The 20,151-nt window shown below is 38.4% G+C and overlaps 1 protein-coding gene across 2 annotated transcripts in view; it reads left to right on the top strand.

Annotated features, from left to right (window-relative positions):
* LOC115246052 (nesprin-1) overlaps nt 1-20,151 on the top strand; it is a 100,748-nt gene that overhangs the window by 24,894 nt on the left and 55,703 nt on the right. For both annotated transcript variants that reach the window (XM_029824638.1, XM_029824639.1), the window contains 17 exons: nt 114-5,648; nt 5,922-6,210; nt 6,530-7,049; nt 7,179-7,627; nt 7,764-7,959; nt 8,420-8,494; nt 9,185-9,337; nt 9,730-11,977; nt 12,149-13,460; nt 13,648-14,011; nt 14,207-14,815; nt 14,913-15,698; nt 15,823-16,983; nt 17,262-18,041; nt 18,143-18,793; nt 18,941-19,542; nt 19,667-20,144. In XM_029824638.1, the coding sequence (XP_029680498.1) occupies nt 114-5,648; nt 5,922-6,210; nt 6,530-7,049; nt 7,179-7,627; nt 7,764-7,959; nt 8,420-8,494; nt 9,185-9,337; nt 9,730-11,977; nt 12,149-13,460; nt 13,648-14,011; nt 14,207-14,815; nt 14,913-15,698; nt 15,823-16,983; nt 17,262-18,041; nt 18,143-18,793; nt 18,941-19,542; nt 19,667-20,144 (16,208 nt within the window). The remainder of the gene's footprint in view (nt 1-113; nt 5,649-5,921; nt 6,211-6,529; nt 7,050-7,178; nt 7,628-7,763; nt 7,960-8,419; nt 8,495-9,184; nt 9,338-9,729; nt 11,978-12,148; nt 13,461-13,647; nt 14,012-14,206; nt 14,816-14,912; nt 15,699-15,822; nt 16,984-17,261; nt 18,042-18,142; nt 18,794-18,940; nt 19,543-19,666; nt 20,145-20,151) is intronic.

The raw sequence follows: 20,151 nt of genomic DNA, 5'->3' as shown, positions 1-20,151 counted from the left end.
ATATTTAATATAAGATAAGATTTTTAATATATCTGCAAAGAATTTTATCTAGAATATATTTGCTTAAATATATTTTAGATAAAAACTTTTTATTTTTCTTTTATGTTTAAAAGACGATGATGATGTACCGGCAAAACAACTCCGCGACGACATTGAAAATATTCACAAGGCAGTTGAATCATTAAACAAAAGCATAGTAATGCAACGTGAATTAGCTGTGCAAAATCTTACCACATGGAAAGAATACGAAGAAGGTATTCGGAAAGTAAAACCTTGGATTGAAGAAGCGGAATGTAAAGCAGCTACGATGGGCAGCAAACCTACCACTCTTGCCCAGGCTACGCAAATGTTAGAATCGGCTAAAACTTTTGAAGTTCAATGTCAGCAGCATCTTCCGAAGGTTCAAAGTTTATCAATGATTAGTCAGCAAATAACTGGAAGAGCAGTGGCATCTGATGAAGTTGATGCTGTATACACACGATGGAACGCAGTTCATGATGTGGCGGTGCAAACAACGACTAAATTGGATAAATTAGTTGCTTCATGGAACACCTTTGAATCAGAAGCAAAAGAATTCAACGAGTGGTTGCAGAATAGTGAAAGAAAAGCTCTTGAAGAACCGAACGTTCAAACACCCGAAGCTGCCAAATTGGAAAAAGAATTGGTAAAATTGAAAGAATTCAACAAAAGCATATCTGATCACCAGGCTCAATTAATATCACTTACTCAAGTTTCCGATCATATCAGTCACGGTTTGTCGTTGGATGCTGCTTCTGTGCTGAAGAGTCGCGTCGCTGAAATGAAGACTAGAGTGAGCAAACTTGCGGATACGGTTCGACATCATATTAATCGTGTCTCTGATTCGTTGTTGACACGACAGGAGTTCCAGATAAAAATCACCGATTTCGAGAACTGGATGACGAGGCTGAGAGCTAATATTAACGAGATCGAAGAGGTAAATGTAGATAATGTCGATACTAATCTGCAAGCAGTGCATGCTTATCTTCAAGAACACTCGGAGAAACAACCGACGTTTACGGCAATATATAACGAAGTGAAGCAATTATCGTCACAAGGTTCTGTGTTAGAAGCTGCTGCATTGGATGAAACTTATACGTCTCTGGCAAAGAAATACAAAGCGCTAGAAGATGACTTGAGAGAAAAGAAAAAGAGTTTGGAAAAATGGACTGAACTTTTAAGTTGGCACAATGACGCCAACGCGCAATTGAATCATTGCAAATACGAAGCTGAAGCTAGAAAACCAGCTATTGCTGATCTTGATAGGCTTTCTTCAGAACTTCAAACTATATATACAAAGATCAACACTTGGAAGCAACATGTTCCGCTAATGGACAGTATTCTGGGAATACATATTCGTGACAAGCAAGAAAGACCAATTACTGCGACTATTTTACTGAATGATCTTGAGTCTAAGGCTTTAACATTAAAGACGGATTTATCTACCAAGCGCGACAAGTTGGAGAACCTTGGTGCTAAATGGGATAATTTCAGAAAACTACAACAAAAGATTACGGAGGAAATTATCAACACTCAAAGTAGTCTACAGGATATCACGTATACCGTTGACACTTGTAAACAACTCGCGCCGGCGATCGAGAAGATTGATGATCTTATTAAAGAGCATCAGAGACGAGAGCCAGAAAAGGAAATCCTTCATCGAGAAGGTGACAATTTGATAAAGGAAGATCAACGAGCAATAACTAATATTCAAGTGGTGATCTCTTCGGTCGAAGGTAACTGGGAAAAAGTCAACGAGCTCTTGCATAAGCAAAGAAGGCAATATGCTGAAATGGACGCCGACTGGAAACAATATCAGGAAGCCAAGGATAAATTAAACAAATCGATCGATGAGGCGAAGAATCTCTGCGAGTTGGTAAAACATGTGTCAACTGATATCACTCAGGCGAACATGGCTTTAGATAAATATAAAAGAGCTTTGGAGAGCTTAAAGAAGGGTAAACAGTTTCTAGATAAAATGGATGCTAAAGCGCAGCAGATAGCAAAGGAGACATCGTTAATGTCGAATTTTAAGACTAATGTGATCGAGTCTGATTTGTCCGATGTACGAAAAAAATATCATGAGATTTACGCCAAGGTAATTGATCGGACTCAAATGTACGAAACGCAGGCCATCATTTGGAAGCAGATTGAAGAAGCAAAATATCAACTTACAAAATGGCTCGGTGATACGAACGAAGCACTCAATGCAGTTTGCGAATGTTTGCTTGATGCTGAGAACGGACAAGCGCGATTAGCTAGATATAACGAAGAATTGCCAACATATCAACAACTTCGTCAAGGTATCGCCACGAAGACTGAACAGCTCGTAAAGTTAAACGATGATACGGATATATCGACATTGAGAGCTCTTAACACTTTATTAGACGATCAATTTAAGCTTATTAAAGAGACTGCGGATAAGCTTGCATCACTTACATCAGTTTTTAATGAAAAGAAGAAAAGTATCAAAGAGGAATTGAAAAAATGCAGTGACATGATATCAAAAATCCGCGAGGAGATAATTAAATGCGACGATTTGACTGGCGAGAACACCAAGATTCTGCATAGAATTAATAAATGTCAAGAATTAAAAGCTGAAGTGGAAAAATGCGATTACGTTATTTCGGAAATTGACGAGAGATTGTCGAAAATGACATCAGAGTATCCAGTTATATCAAAATCCAATTTGCCAAAAGAGTTACAGGCCTTACAACTTCGCAGAGATGGTGTCGCCAGTCACGCCGATAAAGTCAACGCTACCTTGGTAGCCTTTCTAACAAAACTCTATCATGAGAAGTTTGGTATTTTACAGCGCATGGTGGCGACTCACAAGGAAAAAGTGGCCTGGTGCGAGCCCGAACAGAGCAGCGATCGTTACAATCTCGAAGTAAAAATGACCTCGCTGACCGATGTCGAAGCTGGCATTGCTGATTGCGAGGCGAGAAAGATAGATACAGAAAATTCGTTGAAGCTTTTAAGCACTGTCGAAAGTAGCGAAATTATCTCCGCCCTAAGAAGTGAACACAATAAAGTCGCTGCTGATTTAAAATCCTTGAAAGAAAACTATTGGAAAATCAAGTCTGTGCTGGAGCAGAATATTGATTTATGGCAACGATACGAACTCATGTCGGAAAATGTTATTTCCTGGCTCAAAGGGTACGAGAATAAAATTAGAATGGAGGCTACAACGCTCCTGAATCCGGACGAAATTAGTACAAAGATCTCCGAAATAACGCAGCTCGAGACAAAAGTCAAGAATTACGACAACGAGATAAAGAATCTGATCGCGCTCGGAGAAGAAATTACCAGAGTTAGTCCGGATTCGCGCGTGGCTCAATATGTGGGACATTTGAATACGCGTTATTATTCAGTTCTGAAGTTCCTGGCTCAACATTTAGACAGACTCAATGAACTCAAACAGATCAAGGATCACTACGTTACCAACGTGAAGGAATTGGAATCATGGTTGCAAAATGCGGAACAGAAATTAAAAATCTTCGATAAGATCAGCGGTCCGAAGCCGATGACATTTTATCAATCCAAATTAAAAGAATTGAAAGCATTTGAAAAGGAACGCGAAACTGGACAAGCTATCTTAAATCGAACGACAGAAACAGGTGAAATGCTTTTCGTGAGAATTACACCAGACTACAGAGAACTTATCAGAAGTGAACTGAGGAACTTACGCAATCGCGTGGAAGCCTTAACCGATCGTACAAACGTAATCTACAAAAAGATTGAGAGCGACATGATGCATCGATCCTCATTCGAGGATAAGTATTCTCAGATAAAGCAATGGATAATTGAGGCACAGAAGAAGTTGGGGGACAAGCAGAATTTGTTGCCGACATTGCAAGAAAAGAAACTCGCTTTGCATTCGTATAAAACTATCGCGCAAGATGTTGGAGCTCATCGAAATATTCTGCAACAACTTCGGGACAAACTTGGAACGACACCGGATGACGAGGCCAGCGAAATGCTCAACAGTATTATTGAAGCACACGAGAAGCTATCCGAAGATGTGACAGATCGTATCAATGTGGCAGAGAAACACGTTGCCAATCATGAAGCTTATTTTCAAACGTTTGAAAAAACGCGAGATTGGATCAATACGGTGGTGAACGAGATGGCGTCCATCGGCGAGGACCTCTCGATAGACCGAGATATAGCTAAGTCTAAGATTGCTTTAATTGAAAATGTGTTACAACAGAAGTCTGAAGGCGATAGGATTATAGCCGACTGTAATCAGCAATTGAACATTATTTTGGAGCAGACGTCGATAGCGGGTCATCCCGCATTACTAACAAGCTTTGAGCAACAGAAAAAAATATGGGAAGATTTCCTTCAACGATGCATCACAAGTAAAAATAAATTAAATCATTTATTCGATCAATGGTCTGAATTTGAGAGAATGGTTGAACATCTAGATTCCTGGCTCAAGCAGATCGAGACGCAAGTGAAAGATCAGAGCTTGAAAAGTTCTGAGGAAACAAAACGCGCACATTTACAGAAGTTAAAATCTTTAGAAGAGACTATTGTGGCAAAGGGTGCGGAAGTCAACGCGATGGTCGAGAAAAGTCAAAATGTAGAAGCAGACTTGGCCACCAGGGTATCCCGTCAAGCTACCAGATATCAAGCCATCAGGAATCAGGCGAAGGAGACTATAACAAGATACGAACAATACATGAAAGAGCATAGTCTATTTAATGAAAGATACAATCAATTTGTGGATTGGATCACCGAGGTTCAGGGTGAATTAAAAAAATACAGCGAGATTGTCGGTGATTTGGCGATATTACAAAGCAGACAGAAACACATCAGAGATCTCAGTGATGTCAGAACTCGCGAGAATGTTCGTTTTGAATCCATTATTGACCTCGGTGAGAAGCTCTACGTGCACACTTCACCGGACGGTAGAGAGATAATTAGACAGCAGTTGAGAAATCTGCGCAGTTTATGGGACGGCTTCTCCGAAGATCTGCAGAATTCGACGCAGAAGTTGGATCAGTGTCTGATGCAGTTTGCCGAATTTTCTCTGTCTCAAGAACAATTAACGGCTTGGCTGCGAGACGTCGAGCGCGCGATGCATCAGCACACCGAATTGAAATCCTCGCTGGAGGAAAAACGCGCGCAATTGCAGAATCACAAGATTATGCATCAAGAAATCATGTCGCATCAGACGTTAATCGAATCGGTTTGCGACAAAGCACAACAGTTGGTCGATCAGACTAAAGATACTTCGTTGAACGTCTACTTGCAGTCCATCAAGCAACTATTCCAGAATATTGTTATCAAGTCGCGAGATTTGCTAGAAAATTTGGAAGACTGCTGCGAGAAACATCACCGTTTCAATCTTCAATGCAAATGTATCTCCGATTGGTTAAATAGAGAACGAGAGAAGCTGACCGAGTACAATGATATAACGGGTGAACGATCCGAAATCTCCCGTAGATTAACGAGCTTGGCAATATTAAAAAACAATCAAGCACAGGGAAAAGAACATCTCACAAGATTAAAACAAATCAGCGAGGCTGTGACTAATAGTACCGCATCAAAGGGTCGAGAAGTTATAGATAAGGAAGTGACAACCTTGGAAAATAATCTGCATCAATTCCTGAGCGAAATCGGTAAATATACATTCTACAAATTATTATTTCTAAAAAATTATTCGCGGAAAAGATTTCTTTGTATAAATTTACTCGTTCAAAAAATTGTATAAGGAAGTGTTGCTCCAACGTAAACTTCTTAAATCATTTTTTAAATTTTCTCGACTGAACTTTGCATTACATTATTGACTTCTTTATTTATAAAACACAATAAAAATAAAGGATTTAAATTTAATGCCGTTTAATCATTTATATTTATTGCAATTTCTCTCATTGCTAAATTTAATTCTTCAGAATCTGTAGAGGAACGACAGAAAGCAGCTTTAGAGAGATGGCAGAACTTCGAGGATCAGCTAGAAGCTCACATGAAATGGTTCCGTTCTATGGAAGCGATATTCCGAGACCAACAACTTCAACCCACATTGAAAGATAAAGAAGCGCAACTTTGCGCATGTAAAGAGGAACGCGAAATCATCGCACGAAAAGAACGGGAAATAGACGAGTTTGTGGATAAATCACATAGTTTGCTACAGTCAAGTAATATCGAACGCATCAAACCACTGATTTCTCAAGTCACCAATAGGTATGTTAAATTATTTCCAACAAGAAAGTTGCTATTCTCATGTCTATCAGCCGTACATACGCATGTATAAATTTCGTCATAATATAAATGAAATCTGAAAAATGGAATCACAATCATAAAATACAAGCATGAAATCTAACATGTTCTTGAAAGCTCTAGATAATATCTTCGAAATTCTATAAAAATACTATAACTAGAATTGATTTTGATTAATTTTTACTTTGTAAATAAAAAGATGTAATAAAAATAAACGTTCACATAATAATACACAAAATAATAAAATTTAAGATATCTGATATCTGAAATAATAAAATTTTAGATATCAGTTGCTGCTTGTACTCAGCAAGGAAGTGATAAATCATTGCCAAAGCATCGTAGACGATCATCGTGCTTACGAAGAGAAACTGACAGCCATCGATGTTTGGCTTACACCCCTTGAAAAAAATTTAGCCATCTTGAAAGAAGATGAGATCAGCGCAGATCTCGAAGCGAGGAATTCGCGTTTGCAAGTTTTATTGGCCGAAAAAGAACAGGCTGAACGTCGTTTAGACGGTCTAACATCTCTCGGAGAAAGAATTCTTCCAGACACTTCCGCTCAAGGGCGTGAAACAATTAGACACGAATTGCGACATGCTCGTGAACGATGGGATCGCTTAGCCGAAGGCATCACCGAGCAACAGAAAAAGCAGGATGCTCAATCCTTACAATGGTTCAGCTATCAAGAAACTATGCAACAGATTCTGACTTGGTTGGACATGATGGAACGTGCCGTCAAGCAAGATTCTTCGATTGTGTGGTCATCTTTGCAGGAGATAAAATCGAAACTACTCAAGTTAAAGGTCTGTGTCTATTTGCGTGTATGTGTATATATGCTCGCTGCTAATATCTTTTATCATTGTCTGAATATATGTGTGTGAAGGAGAAAGATAAAAAGCGTTAAATATATTATCTGAGGCATTTTATTTCAGACATTACATCAAGAGATTTTGGCTCACAAACGCATTATCGAAGGTGTTTCCGAGAAAGCCAACGCTCTGAGACAAGTTACCCAAGTTCTATCGGATGTTCATGAAAAAGTCGTTTCCGTATCGAAAAGATACGAAAAGTTAATAGATACATCCCAAAAAGGAATATCTAACTTAGAAGCATTGCTCGATATTTTTCAACAATTCCATGATCTTCAGAAAGCTTATCAAGATTATCAAAAGCGCCAATGGGAACGCTTAGCTAATTATAACGATTATACTGGGAACAAAACTACTCTTCAAGCCAGATTGGCTAAAGTTATAGAGATACAAGACAGTCAAAGCGAAGGTGAGATGAAGTTGAACGTTCTTGAAGAACATGTGGTACAAAGTGCGCATATTTTACCATCTCGATCCCAGGAATCTATGGAAAGAGATTTGGCCAATCTTAGGTAAATAGTATTTACAAAAAAGAAAATTATTAAATATTATTTTATTTATATATTTAAGAAATATTTAAAACTAAAATAAATTATTTTACTTTCGACTAAATAAATACACATCGCGAACGTGTGTTTGTTTCTTTAGATTCGAGAATAAGAAATTCGCCACAGCCGTATGCGATACGCTACATTGCATCGAAGAAAGAATACAACAATGGAGTGAATATGAAAACTTGTTAGAACGCTTACTTGCTTGGCTTACCGATGCCGAAACATCGTTGAAGAATTATAGCCTGAAAAACACACTCGAGGAAAAGCAGGAGCAGCTTGAAAAATATCAAGTAAGTTTGGGATGATTACAATATCGTTGCGTAATAGAAATGCAGTTTTCTTGGCTTTGCAGAAATCTGATAAATGTCCCGAATGTCTAATATTTAATGAATATTGATTTACAAAGACCACCTTGTTTATCTCTTATCACAGAATTTTCCTCATATATGAGATAGTAACATAATTTGAAGAGAATGTGTACATTTAAAATGTCCACAGTTTTAATCTCATAGATGTAATTATCACTTCTTAGATATAGCTCTTTTCTTTACTATATGTACTGAAATGTAACACTAATATAAATTTTAATAGTGTTAATGCTTTTCTTTGTTTATATTCGATAAATTATGCGGGTATTATCGACGAAAAAAGAAAGGGGAGAACATACCCCGTCTACGCAAGCTTTTAGCTCCAATCCAGAAGCATAATAATCTCCCACGCACAATGATTGTACATAATAAACTTTCCTAGGAACTACAAAAAGTTGCCGATTCGCGGAACACGGATGTGGCAGAACTAGTTGCGCTTGGTGACCATCTCGAACAAGTAAGAAAGTAATATGTGAAACTGCTAATATATTACCTTATAAAAAGGCGAGATTGCGAGAAAGGCGGATGATTGCAACGGCTTTACGAGGAGTCTCTTCGATATGATTGCTCTTTTCTATAATCTTTCAGCTTTATAACTTTTGCCAGAGCAGAGATGGAGGATGTCAACGCTTCATTATTTTGCGATTCCATTCGCTTGATAACATATGTTAAGATTAAAATCGTTGAATTGATATTTTAAAATGAATATAGAATTTCTTATTTCTGTACCAACAAGAATTTGAATTTTTGTTAAACTTTTGGCGACCTATTTATATACGTTTAATGAATATTGCGCTTTCAACTTCAAAATTCGCAATAAGAGGACTCTGTTTTTGCTGCACGAATGGAAGTAAAGCTTCTTTAGCGCTGAGATTTACATCGATAAAATAAGCGAGCCGAGTGATGTAACATTAAACATTTTATAATTTTCTATATGTAACACATATTTTTTGTAATAAGAATATCTAACTCTATTACTTACTGGTAAGCAGATCTCTAACTATTACTTGCTATTAGACAGACTTCTGCTCACGCAGAAGAAAAGAATTCTCTACTTTTTTGTTCACGCATACAAATTGCGCAGAACAGTTCTTTAACGTGAATTGTACTTAAATAAACGAAATATACTAAAAGCGATTTTTTGCAGTCATTGACCGTGAATCTTCGACAAAATGAAGCTGAATTCGATAAAATGAGCGACGATTCGTCGGAATTGATGCAGATTAGTGGCGAAACTAGATTTTCTGTCAGCGTTCAACAAGTGACATCACGTTTCCAATCGATTCAAGCAACTGCTAAGGTAGGCATAGTAATATCACTACAAGATATATAAAAAGATAAAATATATAATTATTTTGTAATATAATTTTATTTCTTATGTAAAATATACATAAAAGAAAAAAAATTTTGCTTTTTTAATAAAAAGTATTACTATTAATATAATTTAATTACATATTTAACATATAAATGACCAAGTTTTGTCATCATAATTAATATTATTTAATTTACTTTCTTTTAAATACAATATTATTAATATATATTAATATTACTAACAAAAGAGAAAGGAAAAATTATCGTTCTCTTTTTAATATATAATAATAATTGATGATATTATTAACAATAGTATAAAATTTGCTAAGCCAATTAAACTTTATTTCTCCGTATAAAAATTATTATACCATTCTACTTCAGGAACTCATAAAGAAATGTGAACAAGCGGTAATAGATCACGCCAGTTACTTGGATCGTTACAAGCAATGCTCCGAATGCCTAGCAAATGCAAGAGCGTGTTATCAATCCACCAAGGAAAATGCTAGTGGTACTCGTCAAGAGTTGATTTCGAACGTCGATACTTTGAAAGAACTTTTATCTCGTCAACCTTCATCTACGCTTTTGATAAATAGCACCGTCGAAGCTGGAGAACGATTGTATCCTACGACCGGCACGGACGGCCGAGATATCATTCGTCAGCAGCTGCTAGATCTTCAACAAGCCTTCGAAGAACTCTATGACGCTGTTGCTTCGACCGAACGTGAGTTACAAGCGAAAATTTCGCGGTGGTCCGGTTTCAACGAATGCAGCGAGGCCTTCGAAAGTTGGCTGAAGATCACAGAGGCTCAGTTAAAGCCGGAAATCGAACTGAAAACTACTCTGGACGAGAAACGCGCCCAGCTGCAAATCTACCGCACTATCTTGCACGATGCTCAAACGCATCAGCAAAATCTGCTAGATTTTCGTGACAAAGCGGATAACTTACCCGATCGCACCGATAGGATCGACCAAACGCTGAACAGTTTGACAAACAGATACGATACGCTATTAAAACGCGCGACTAAATTCGTGGAAAGATACGAAGGTATAGTAAGTGATCATCAGCAATATAGCAAATCTGTTTTGGACACGCACGAATGGTTGGATGCCACGCATAACGCCATAAATCTCTGGGGTGACGTGGAGCTGGAGAGAGTGTCTTTACATACAAACCTGGATCGTCTAAAAAATTTGTTATATAGTTTGCCAGAAGATGAGCCGCGAATTCAGCAAATCAGGTCTCTGGGTGAGAAAGTAATACCCGGCACTCTGGAATCAGGACAGATAAACATTCGTTCGCAGATCGATTCCTCGCAGCAAGAGTGGGAAGGTCTTATCTCTGCCGTTAAATTCACCATCGAGGCGTTGGAAAACAAGCTTCAACAATGGAATGAATTCGAAACATTAAAGGAGCGATGTCTAGTGTGGATGAGGGACACCGACACAAAGTTACACGCCATCGATCTCAAATCTACTTTGGCAGAGAAGAAAACTCAACTCGAGAAATTGCGCGCTCTTCAAGGTGAGGTTCGCGCCAAGGAGCTGGAAATCGACGCTGTCGCCGAGCGGGCTCAGCAGCTTCATAAGAACATTACTTCCCGCACTTTCTATATATCAGAGCTGAGTATCAAATATCAACAGATTTCTAGCAAAGTAAAAGAACTTAATAACCGTTGGCATCAATATGTCACCACACATCAAGATTTTGATACTCAATTGGCAGAATGCACTACGTGGCTAACAGACATCAAGAATAAGTTGGCGTATTGCTCCGATTTAAGTGCATCCTCGCAGAAAGATCTGGAACAAAAGATGGATATCGTGCAAGATTTATTATTGTACAAAGAAGACGGTTTTGCAAAAGTTCAGAGTATTGTTGAATTAGCCCAAGCTGTTTTAGCAAACACAGCTCCGGCTGGTCATCAAACAATTAATGATGCTTTAGCGAAACTTCAAGAACAGTGGAGTGCCTTAGCATCGAAGATGTTAGAGACAAAAACGAACTTAGACGATTCAATAAATAAATGGGCCGGTTTATTGGAGCAGATACAATCTATCAATAATACAGTGGAATATATGCAGGCATCAGTTGACGAAATTTCGCAGTTCCAGACTACGATGTCGGAGAAGAGAAGTCAATTGGAGCGAATCAAGGTGCTTGAGGAAAAGATTCGTTGCGAGAATATCGAAGTCGATGGTCTTAAATCCAAGGTCAATGAAATGATTGCGAGCAGTCAGCAAAGTTTAGCTGCCTCGCAGGCCCAAGATATACTTAACAAATTTGACGAACTTTTCGAAAAGATCAAATCTTTGTTGGCCGAACGGGAAGAACAGTATAAGGATCATCGTCTTTACAAAGAAGCTCATGACGATCTCATCGGTTGGCTTAGTCGGGCTCGCGAGAAAATACCGTCTATGAAGCAGAAATCACTCAGTGATAAATTAGCGATCGAGAACGCAGTATTGCCACTCGAGAGTTTGTTGAACAAGAAAGCTCAGGGCGAATTGTTGGTGGAGCATTTACAACATACCGGAAAAGTCGCCTGCGCTAGCACCAATCCCGCTGGGCAAGAAGTTATCAGAAACGAAATACGAGCACTTACGGAAAGTTTTGAAGGACTGTTTAAAGGTAAAAATCAAATAATACTTATATTTACCAAATAATTATATTTAATTATTATACTTAATTATTTAAATAATCATATTTAAAAAATAATTATATTTATTGTTAGCATTCATAGAAATATTAATTGTGTCTTTTTTGAAATATATTAATTAACGAACTTGTACTCGGTTGCAGAAATTCAACAGCAAAAGAATCAACTGGAAGCTACTGTAAGTCAATGGCGCGACTATAAGGACGAATACGAAAGACTCAGCGATTGGTTGCAACAATTCGACATTCTCATTAAAGCTCAGAAAAATGCTCTTTTGCCAAATCTGGAAGAGAAGGAAAAACAAGTGCAGGAAGTGAAAAAATTGCGCGATGACCTGACAAAGGGTCAAGAACAGATCGATAAATTCAACAAAACAGCTGGCGGTTTACTTTCATCTCATTTAGATACTTATGTTAACAATCAGCTGCGGCATTTGAATTCACGTTATCAGGTGCAAATGAATCTTGCCAAAGACGTATTGAACAAGGTCGAGACCAATCTGGCTCAACATCAAGAATATGAGACCAATCTTGAGAAAGCCCGTGATTGGATTAAGAATGCCAAGCAGATCGTACGTCAAGGAACAGAAGCAGCCTCGAGCAGCAGTCGTGAAGAATTGCAAAGTAGACTCAACAAGATCCAGGAACTGTTGAGAAAACGCGAGGAAGGTCAAAATCTGGTACATCTAACCGTGAATTGCGGCGAGAAGATTATGAGAAACACTCGATCGGACGGTCGTGAAGAGATCAACATCCAGTTGAAGGAGATTCAAAACGACTGGGAGCGACTGGTAAAGAAAATCTCAACCACAAAGGTGCATCTTGAGACGAGTCTGTTACAATGGGCGGACTACAGTTCCTCATATTTGCAATTGCAACAATGGATCAACGATCGCGAAGCCAAGCTACAGCAGGTATGCGAACAGAAAGTCTCCAAAGCTCGAAAAGGTTTAGCTGGATTGAGTTCTTTGGCGATTGGAGAAAGAAAAGCGAATTTACGACAAACGAACAGTATTGTGCAGGATATCGTGGCATTCGAGCCTATAATTCAGTCAGTCGCCACGAAGGCTGAAGATTTGCAACAGGCAACGCCGGCTACGGAAATCTCGATTAAATATGAGACTTTGAGCAAGCAAGCTCAAGAACTGTACGCAAAGCAGAAAGAGACTGTCGAGCAGCATCAGGCCTTCATCGACAGTGGCAACGAATTTGTTCAATGGATACGGGCAGCCAAAGAGAGACTCAGCAAGTGCTCAGAGCCTACAGGAGACAAGGAATCCTTGGCCAGTAAAATCACGCAGCTCAAAGTTTTACAAAGTGAATGTTCCGAAGGCCAGAAAAAATTAGAAAAAGCTCTGGAACAAGGTAACGCTGCCTGTCAAATTGCAGATGCTGAAGACAAAGAGATAATTGAGGAAGAAGTGGCAATATTACAAGAAGAATACGATAACTATGTGTAAGTAGATAAAATTTAATTTTCTAATGTATTATATAACAAAAAATTAAACTCTTAATTTTTATGTATTTCTATTTTTATTTTTATGATTCTATATTCATAAATATATTTTATACATATAAAATATAAGATGCATATAAAATATGTGTGTATGTATATGTAATACACATTTTTTAATTTATTATAGAGATTCGTTGAATAACACGAAGAGTTTGCTCGAAGTCGGCATAGTAAAGTGGACGGAATATGAAGATCAATTCTCCGAAGCTACAGAGTGGCTTACGCAAACTGAGCAATTAGTTCAAACGTTTAATAAATTACAGGACAGTCTTGAAGAAAAGAAAAATGTTCTCGAACAATTCCAAGTTCATTTACAGACATTGTTTGATTGGCAGAAAGAATTAGACCGCTTAAATATGAAAGCTCAAATTCTACTGGAAACATGCGCCGATACGAGAATTTCTAACGCCATAACGCAACTCACCACTAAATATAATGCACTGCTATCTCTCGCTAAGGAAATAATGCGGCGATTGGAATTGCATTATCAGGTAATTGAGCTATTTATTTTTATCTAATGATTGCAAATATTCATGAATTTAAATTTTTTTAATATTTCAATTTTTTACGATTACGTTTACATACGTTTTACATACGCTTTCATTTTATCGATATGAAAATTGTGTAAGTGTGAGTATAAGCGCACACACCAAAAATAATTATTTTCTATAAAATATGAATTATAGGAGCATCAACAACACAATACTTTGTATCAAGAATGCCAAGATTGGATTGAGCGCACACGAGACAAATTGAACGAATGCAAAAGCATTCCCAGTACATTGACCGAGGTTAACAATAAGTTACACACATGTAAAGCTATTCGACAGACATTGGAGCAAGGGCAGAACAAATTGCGTTACGCTTTGGAATTGAAAGAGAAAGTCATCATGAATACCGAACAAAACGGTGCGGCAAAAATTCAAGAAGACACTGAAAACTTGAAGAGCGAATTTGATAAATTATTGGCCGACGTCGAAGATGTTAGACAAAAATTGTCAGCAAGAACGAGTATGTTGGAGGAACTCAACAAGGTTCACCGACTCATCTCGGATTGGTTAGAAGAAATTGAAGGCAAAGTTCAACCAGGAGACGTATGCAGAAACGATCTCAGCGAAAAACGCGCTCTGTTGGAAAAATATAAGATTTTGCAGAAAGACATTTACAGTTATGGCGAAACAGTAGATCATTTGAAGACTCATCTTAATGAGAACCCTAGCATATCGAAAAGTCCTTACGAATCGGCTATCAATAAGTATGACAACTTGAAGAAATTGATTTCCGAAAAGATTCGTGTAAGTAGAATTTCTTTACAAAACTGCGGACAAAAAATATTCTATATTATAATAATAAAGTTTTATAATGTAACATTACGTATTTTTATTATTTTAGAACTTGGAGAATCAAGTCAAGGATCATGAAAGATTCCAACAAGCTCTGAACGAGATAAATGATTGGGAGCGTCACACAAAGGTCGAACTTCAGCAATATAGCGATACTCACGGCGAAAAAGAACATATTATCGAACGAGAAAATAAAGTCAACCAGATTATCTCGTCTCTGCCAAAGGGCGATACTTTGATCTCGAAGATGCTGGAGTTAAGCGATGTCGTGATCTCTAAAACAGGCCCCGAGGGTCAAGATTCCATCAAGCAGGACATGAAGCAAATACAAGCGGACTGGAAATCTTTGCAAGCGCAATGTTATGATTCGCAACGTACTCTTGCCAACTGTATCTCAAGCTGGTCCCAGTTCACGAACGCGTTGGATGGCATGAAGCGATGGATAGATCATTTTCAGAAAAAGATCATTGACGAACAGGCCAAAGATAACAATACTCCGGACGATTTAGAGCGTTGCAAACGTTTCATGGAGGAGGCAATTAAACAGAAACCAGTCTTAGAGAACCTTAATGACAAATGTGAAGCTTTGTTGGAAATTAGCGCTTGCAGTTGGGCGCGAGATAAGACGGTACAATTGCAGTCCGCATATATGTCTCTTCTGACTGACGTACAAGGTCTTGTCTCGAAGGTCGAAAAGAATTTGGCGGATCATACCGAATTTTTGAAAGCCAAAAAGGAGATGGAAGATTGGCTACGCACGGCTTACGGTTCAGTAGAAGATTGCGTCGGTGTAGGAGACACGGCTTGGGCAAAGGATAAATTAGAAACCTTAAAGGTAAGTTATCTCAGGCAAAATAACGTATGATTTTTTCTTAAATATTCCAAATATTAATATTCTACTAATTGCACTAATGAAAAAAGTATCACACAAATAAATTTAATTATGTTTTATGCAATAGCTGGTTGCGACACGCGTGACGGGAGGTCAACATCTATTGTCAACATTGCAGAATGCCTTCACAAAGGCAATTAACATAGCCCTTCCAGAGCAACAGGATCAATTACGATCAGATATGGCTAATTTACGTTCCAGTTGGGAACAATTGAGCATAGATCTCAATACGGTTCAAGCGAAAGTAAAATCTGTTTTGAGTCGCTGGGAGGATCACGCAGACGCTCACAATAGATTTGCAAAATGGTTAGAGGAGAACGAGAGTGTTGTAAGAAATTTTTCAGACACAAAGGGCGAATTCGGCGAGATGAAAACAATGCTTGAACGATACAAGCACATTCAGGAAGAGGTTTGTGATAGAAAATCCGACTTAGATCACTTAATGGCAGAAGCAACGGAATTATCAACGTGGGCAAAGAACGACATGATATTGAATGAAACAAAACAGCTGCTAGATCGATGGAAGGCGTTAAGCGATCTTGTCGATGAGAGGAAAAAGTTAATAGAAAACGAAATACAGGAATACAATGCATATCACGTGGCTCTGCAGGAAACGGAGAAGTGGCTGTTGCAGATCTCTTTCCAACTGATGGCACACAATTCTCTCTACATCACTAACAAAGAGCAAACAATCGAGCAAATCAAGCAGCACGAAGCATTATTAACTGAAATCCAGAAGTATCAAGAAGTATTAGACGAACTCAAGCTGAAGGGTCATGGTCAAATAAATCGATATGTTGATGCAAATCCCGCTATTAAATCGACTATAGAAACGCAATTGCAGAACGTACAGGATAGTTACAATTCTCTATTGAATACCGCTCTGCAAATCAAGAACAGGTTAGCGGAGTCTCTAGCCAAGTTTCAGGAATATGAGAACATTTTGGAGAGCATTATGAAGAACCTAGACATGCATGAGACGGAAATGATTCAGGAACTGGATACTCCGTTAGATAACTTGACTTCTGCCGAGCAAAGCCTCGAAACTGCTCGCACTCTGCACAATAAACTACAAGCCGAGAAAGCTCGATTAGCATTAGCAGTGGAAGCTTGCGAAGCTGCGGCGACATGCGTTTCTAGACCCGGAAGTCCTCTCGATGCTCCACCTATTCAAGTTCCTGCAAGAGAAGTCGAAGTTAGAACAAGACTCGACGATCTCATCGATCAGGTATGCATTTAAATTTATTTATTAATCAACGATTACAAATACAATTAATAATTAATAATAAAATAAATTTATTTATTTAATGGAATCAAATATATTTAAATTTCCACAATATATAAATGAGAATATATAAATAAAAAAAAAAGAATGTTTTGTATCCAAGATCTTTATATTAGAAATTGTACATAATTTTCTCCATTTAAATTTATAGTATGTATTTTTATATTAATTTATTTGAAATTGCATTTGCAAATTGCATTGTGTATTTTTAAAATTGTCAGATGCAAACGCACTTAGCAAATGTGATGAAAACTGTAAACGAGCTCGAGGAACAATCACATCAGAAAAAAGCGCTTCGTGTTTGGATCAATCAGCAACGAGCTCTCTGTGCTGAATGGAAATCACGACCGGCAAAATTGCGAGCGGAGGCTGCCCAGTCCGAATTGCAAGCGATGAATGAGTTACTCACCAACGTGTGCGAACGTCGCACTCGTGCATTAACAGAATTATCGATTCAAGATAAGGACCAGGACATCGAAGAGGGATTGAATAAGCTAGAGGCTGAGTTGATCGATGCCATCGCAGGAAAGCAAGCGGCGCAAGATTTCATTCAAAAATACAGATCGCAAGTACAGGATATCCAAGCATGGTTCGACAGTCTGTCAAAAAAGGTCGATGTAATCGAGAAAGGTAGCGGATTGACTATCGACCAAAAGATCTCGAATCTCAAGGACATCACGGCCGAGTTCGAGTCTCAAGGACCGGAGAAACTGGCGGAAGTCAAGAAACTAGGCGATCAAGTAATGGACTCGGTTAGCAATTTGGACTCTCAGCAGATCGAAGAGCAAATTAAGTCAGTAGAAAGGCGCTACGCGGATATCAGCAAGAAGCTGCAAAGAAAAGCCCAGATTCTGGATATGACAGTGCAAGGTATCGAAGCTACGAAGCGAGAGATCGAGGAGAATCGCGAATGGATTGAGCAAAAGAAGCAGCAGGTGAAGATGCCTGAGCTGCTCGGCTTCGAAAGCAAGCAGGCAGAAGAAAGAATCCTCGCTCTTAAAGTAAAGAATTTTTATGAAATTTATATTTGTCATTTTAAATTCACGAAATTAATTATATATTACTATCTTTAATTAATATATTATGTTATATTCTTATATAGGCGATGCTGAAAGAAGCGGATGGAAAGCAACTGATCATAGATACGCTGGAAAAAAGAGTCGTTAATATGCAAAACGAATTGGAAACTAGCGAGCAACAACAATTAGAAGCTGATACGAGAACTTTACGCGGCGAGCAAATTGAGTTATGCGCCATTTTAAGGGAAGAAATATCAACAGTTAGCATAGCGGTTGATACACGTCGCAAATTAGAATCTGACATCGAACAAGCTCGAAATTGGATAAGATCCAAAGGCAACGATCTGAAGAAACTTAGCGGATATTTACCTCTGAGAGCTTCGAAGGTTGAGCAAGATATCATACAACATAGCAAACTAGAAGCGGATATCGATTCTTTTAACGAAGGCACTCTTAAAGACATTCTTAAACAAGGGCATAACTTACTAAAGGATTGCAACGCAGAAAGTCGCGTTAAACTTCAGGCTCTCTTGGACGATCTAAATAAGGATTACGAGGAGTTAAAGAAAGAGGCGAAAGAAAAACAAGCCTCCTTGGCAGATCTTCTTCAGGGTCGCAAAGCCTTCGAGAATGAATTTGACAAATGTCAACGATGGGTCAAGGAAGCTGAAGTGGCTACGTCTTCCGAGTTGCGACCTTCTAGTCTTGACATTCTACATGAACAACTTGCTAAGGTATGATACGTACGTTTTAAACATAGAAATGATCTCATTTCCAAATTGACTAATAAAAAAATTATAATTAAAAGGATTTGCAAATATTCTGCATATTATTCGTAACGTTTGCATTTGAAGGATGTACAGATTTTTCTTTCTTTTCAGTATGATCGATTAAAAAAAGAGGCGCAAGAATATGGCGAGGACATAGAAAAGATAAATCAACAAGGAAAATCAATCTTGCCGACCGTGAGTGACGCGGATAAACAGGAACTGAGCGAGCAATTGAAGAACATGAAGGAAGCTCACGGACGAGTGGCAGGTGTAATCAACGATAGAGCGATCGCGCTTCAAAAAAGTATAGATGAAGCTGAAGAAGCTGCCGCGCGAGTAGCGGAGGCAATTCAATTCATGGCAGATATTCAGAAAGAGCTTCACGAGCTGAACAAGCCCATAGGTGCTCGTATAGAAGACGTGGAAGGAATGTTGACTGCTTATGAAAAAATTCTCGACGACCTCAAAGCCAACAAGGCAAAATTATTCGATCTTCAATCCACTAACGTTGGAGATCTACATGGCGTACTAGCTCAACAGGATGACCTAATAAGAGCTCTCGAAGCGCAAATAGCGAAACTTCGTCAATTGCTACTATTACGACAACAATTTATCGCCTTAATCGCAGAAATTACTACTTTTATTACCAAATATACTGAAATTGTTCGCGATATCGAGAAATCCGGGCAAACAACAGAGGAGAAAATTAAAAAGTAAGTGTAACTACTGATCAGAAAAATACAATGTGGACAGTATTTAAAATTATAAATTATTTTAATTTTTTATTGATAATATTATTTATAAAACAATAAAAATATTATAATTTTTTTTTAACAGATATGACGACGCTATACTAAAGATTCAGGAATGCGAAGCCACTCTTGCAAGCGCGACGGACAAGGGACAGCAAATAGCGGCGGAAGGTTCAGTCGTGGACAGGAACAACGTGACAGAGCAGCTTCAGTCGTTAAAGCAACAATTACAAGCCCTCCGAAGAGCAGTAGAGACACAAAGGGAACAACACGAGCTGGCAGCAGCCGAGCATAGAAGACTCGCTAATGAACTGGCCGACATCCTCGACTGGCTTGAGAGTAAAGAGAAGGAAGTCAAGTCTAGACCGCTTCTGGCGAGGGATTCGACCAGCGTCGAAGCAGAATTGAAAAAACACCATGCCCTTTGTGCCGATGTGAACGAGTATCTCGATAGGATCAGAAATTTGAAGCAATCGGTACGACATGAAGAAGGAATGCCTGGATCATTGAAGGAAATGTTAAGCGAGGCAATGTCTCTGGTGACGTCCTTACCGCGAGAGATGGAAGAGC

The sequence above is a fragment of the Formica exsecta genome, unplaced genomic scaffold (genome assembly GCF_003651465.1).
Source record: "Formica exsecta isolate Colony F162 unplaced genomic scaffold, ASM365146v1 scaffold138, whole genome shotgun sequence".
Lineage (NCBI taxonomy): Eukaryota > Metazoa > Arthropoda > Insecta > Hymenoptera > Formicidae > Formica > Formica exsecta.
Note: the sequence above shows the minus strand (reverse complement) of the source record. Positions and strands in the feature narration are given on the sequence as shown.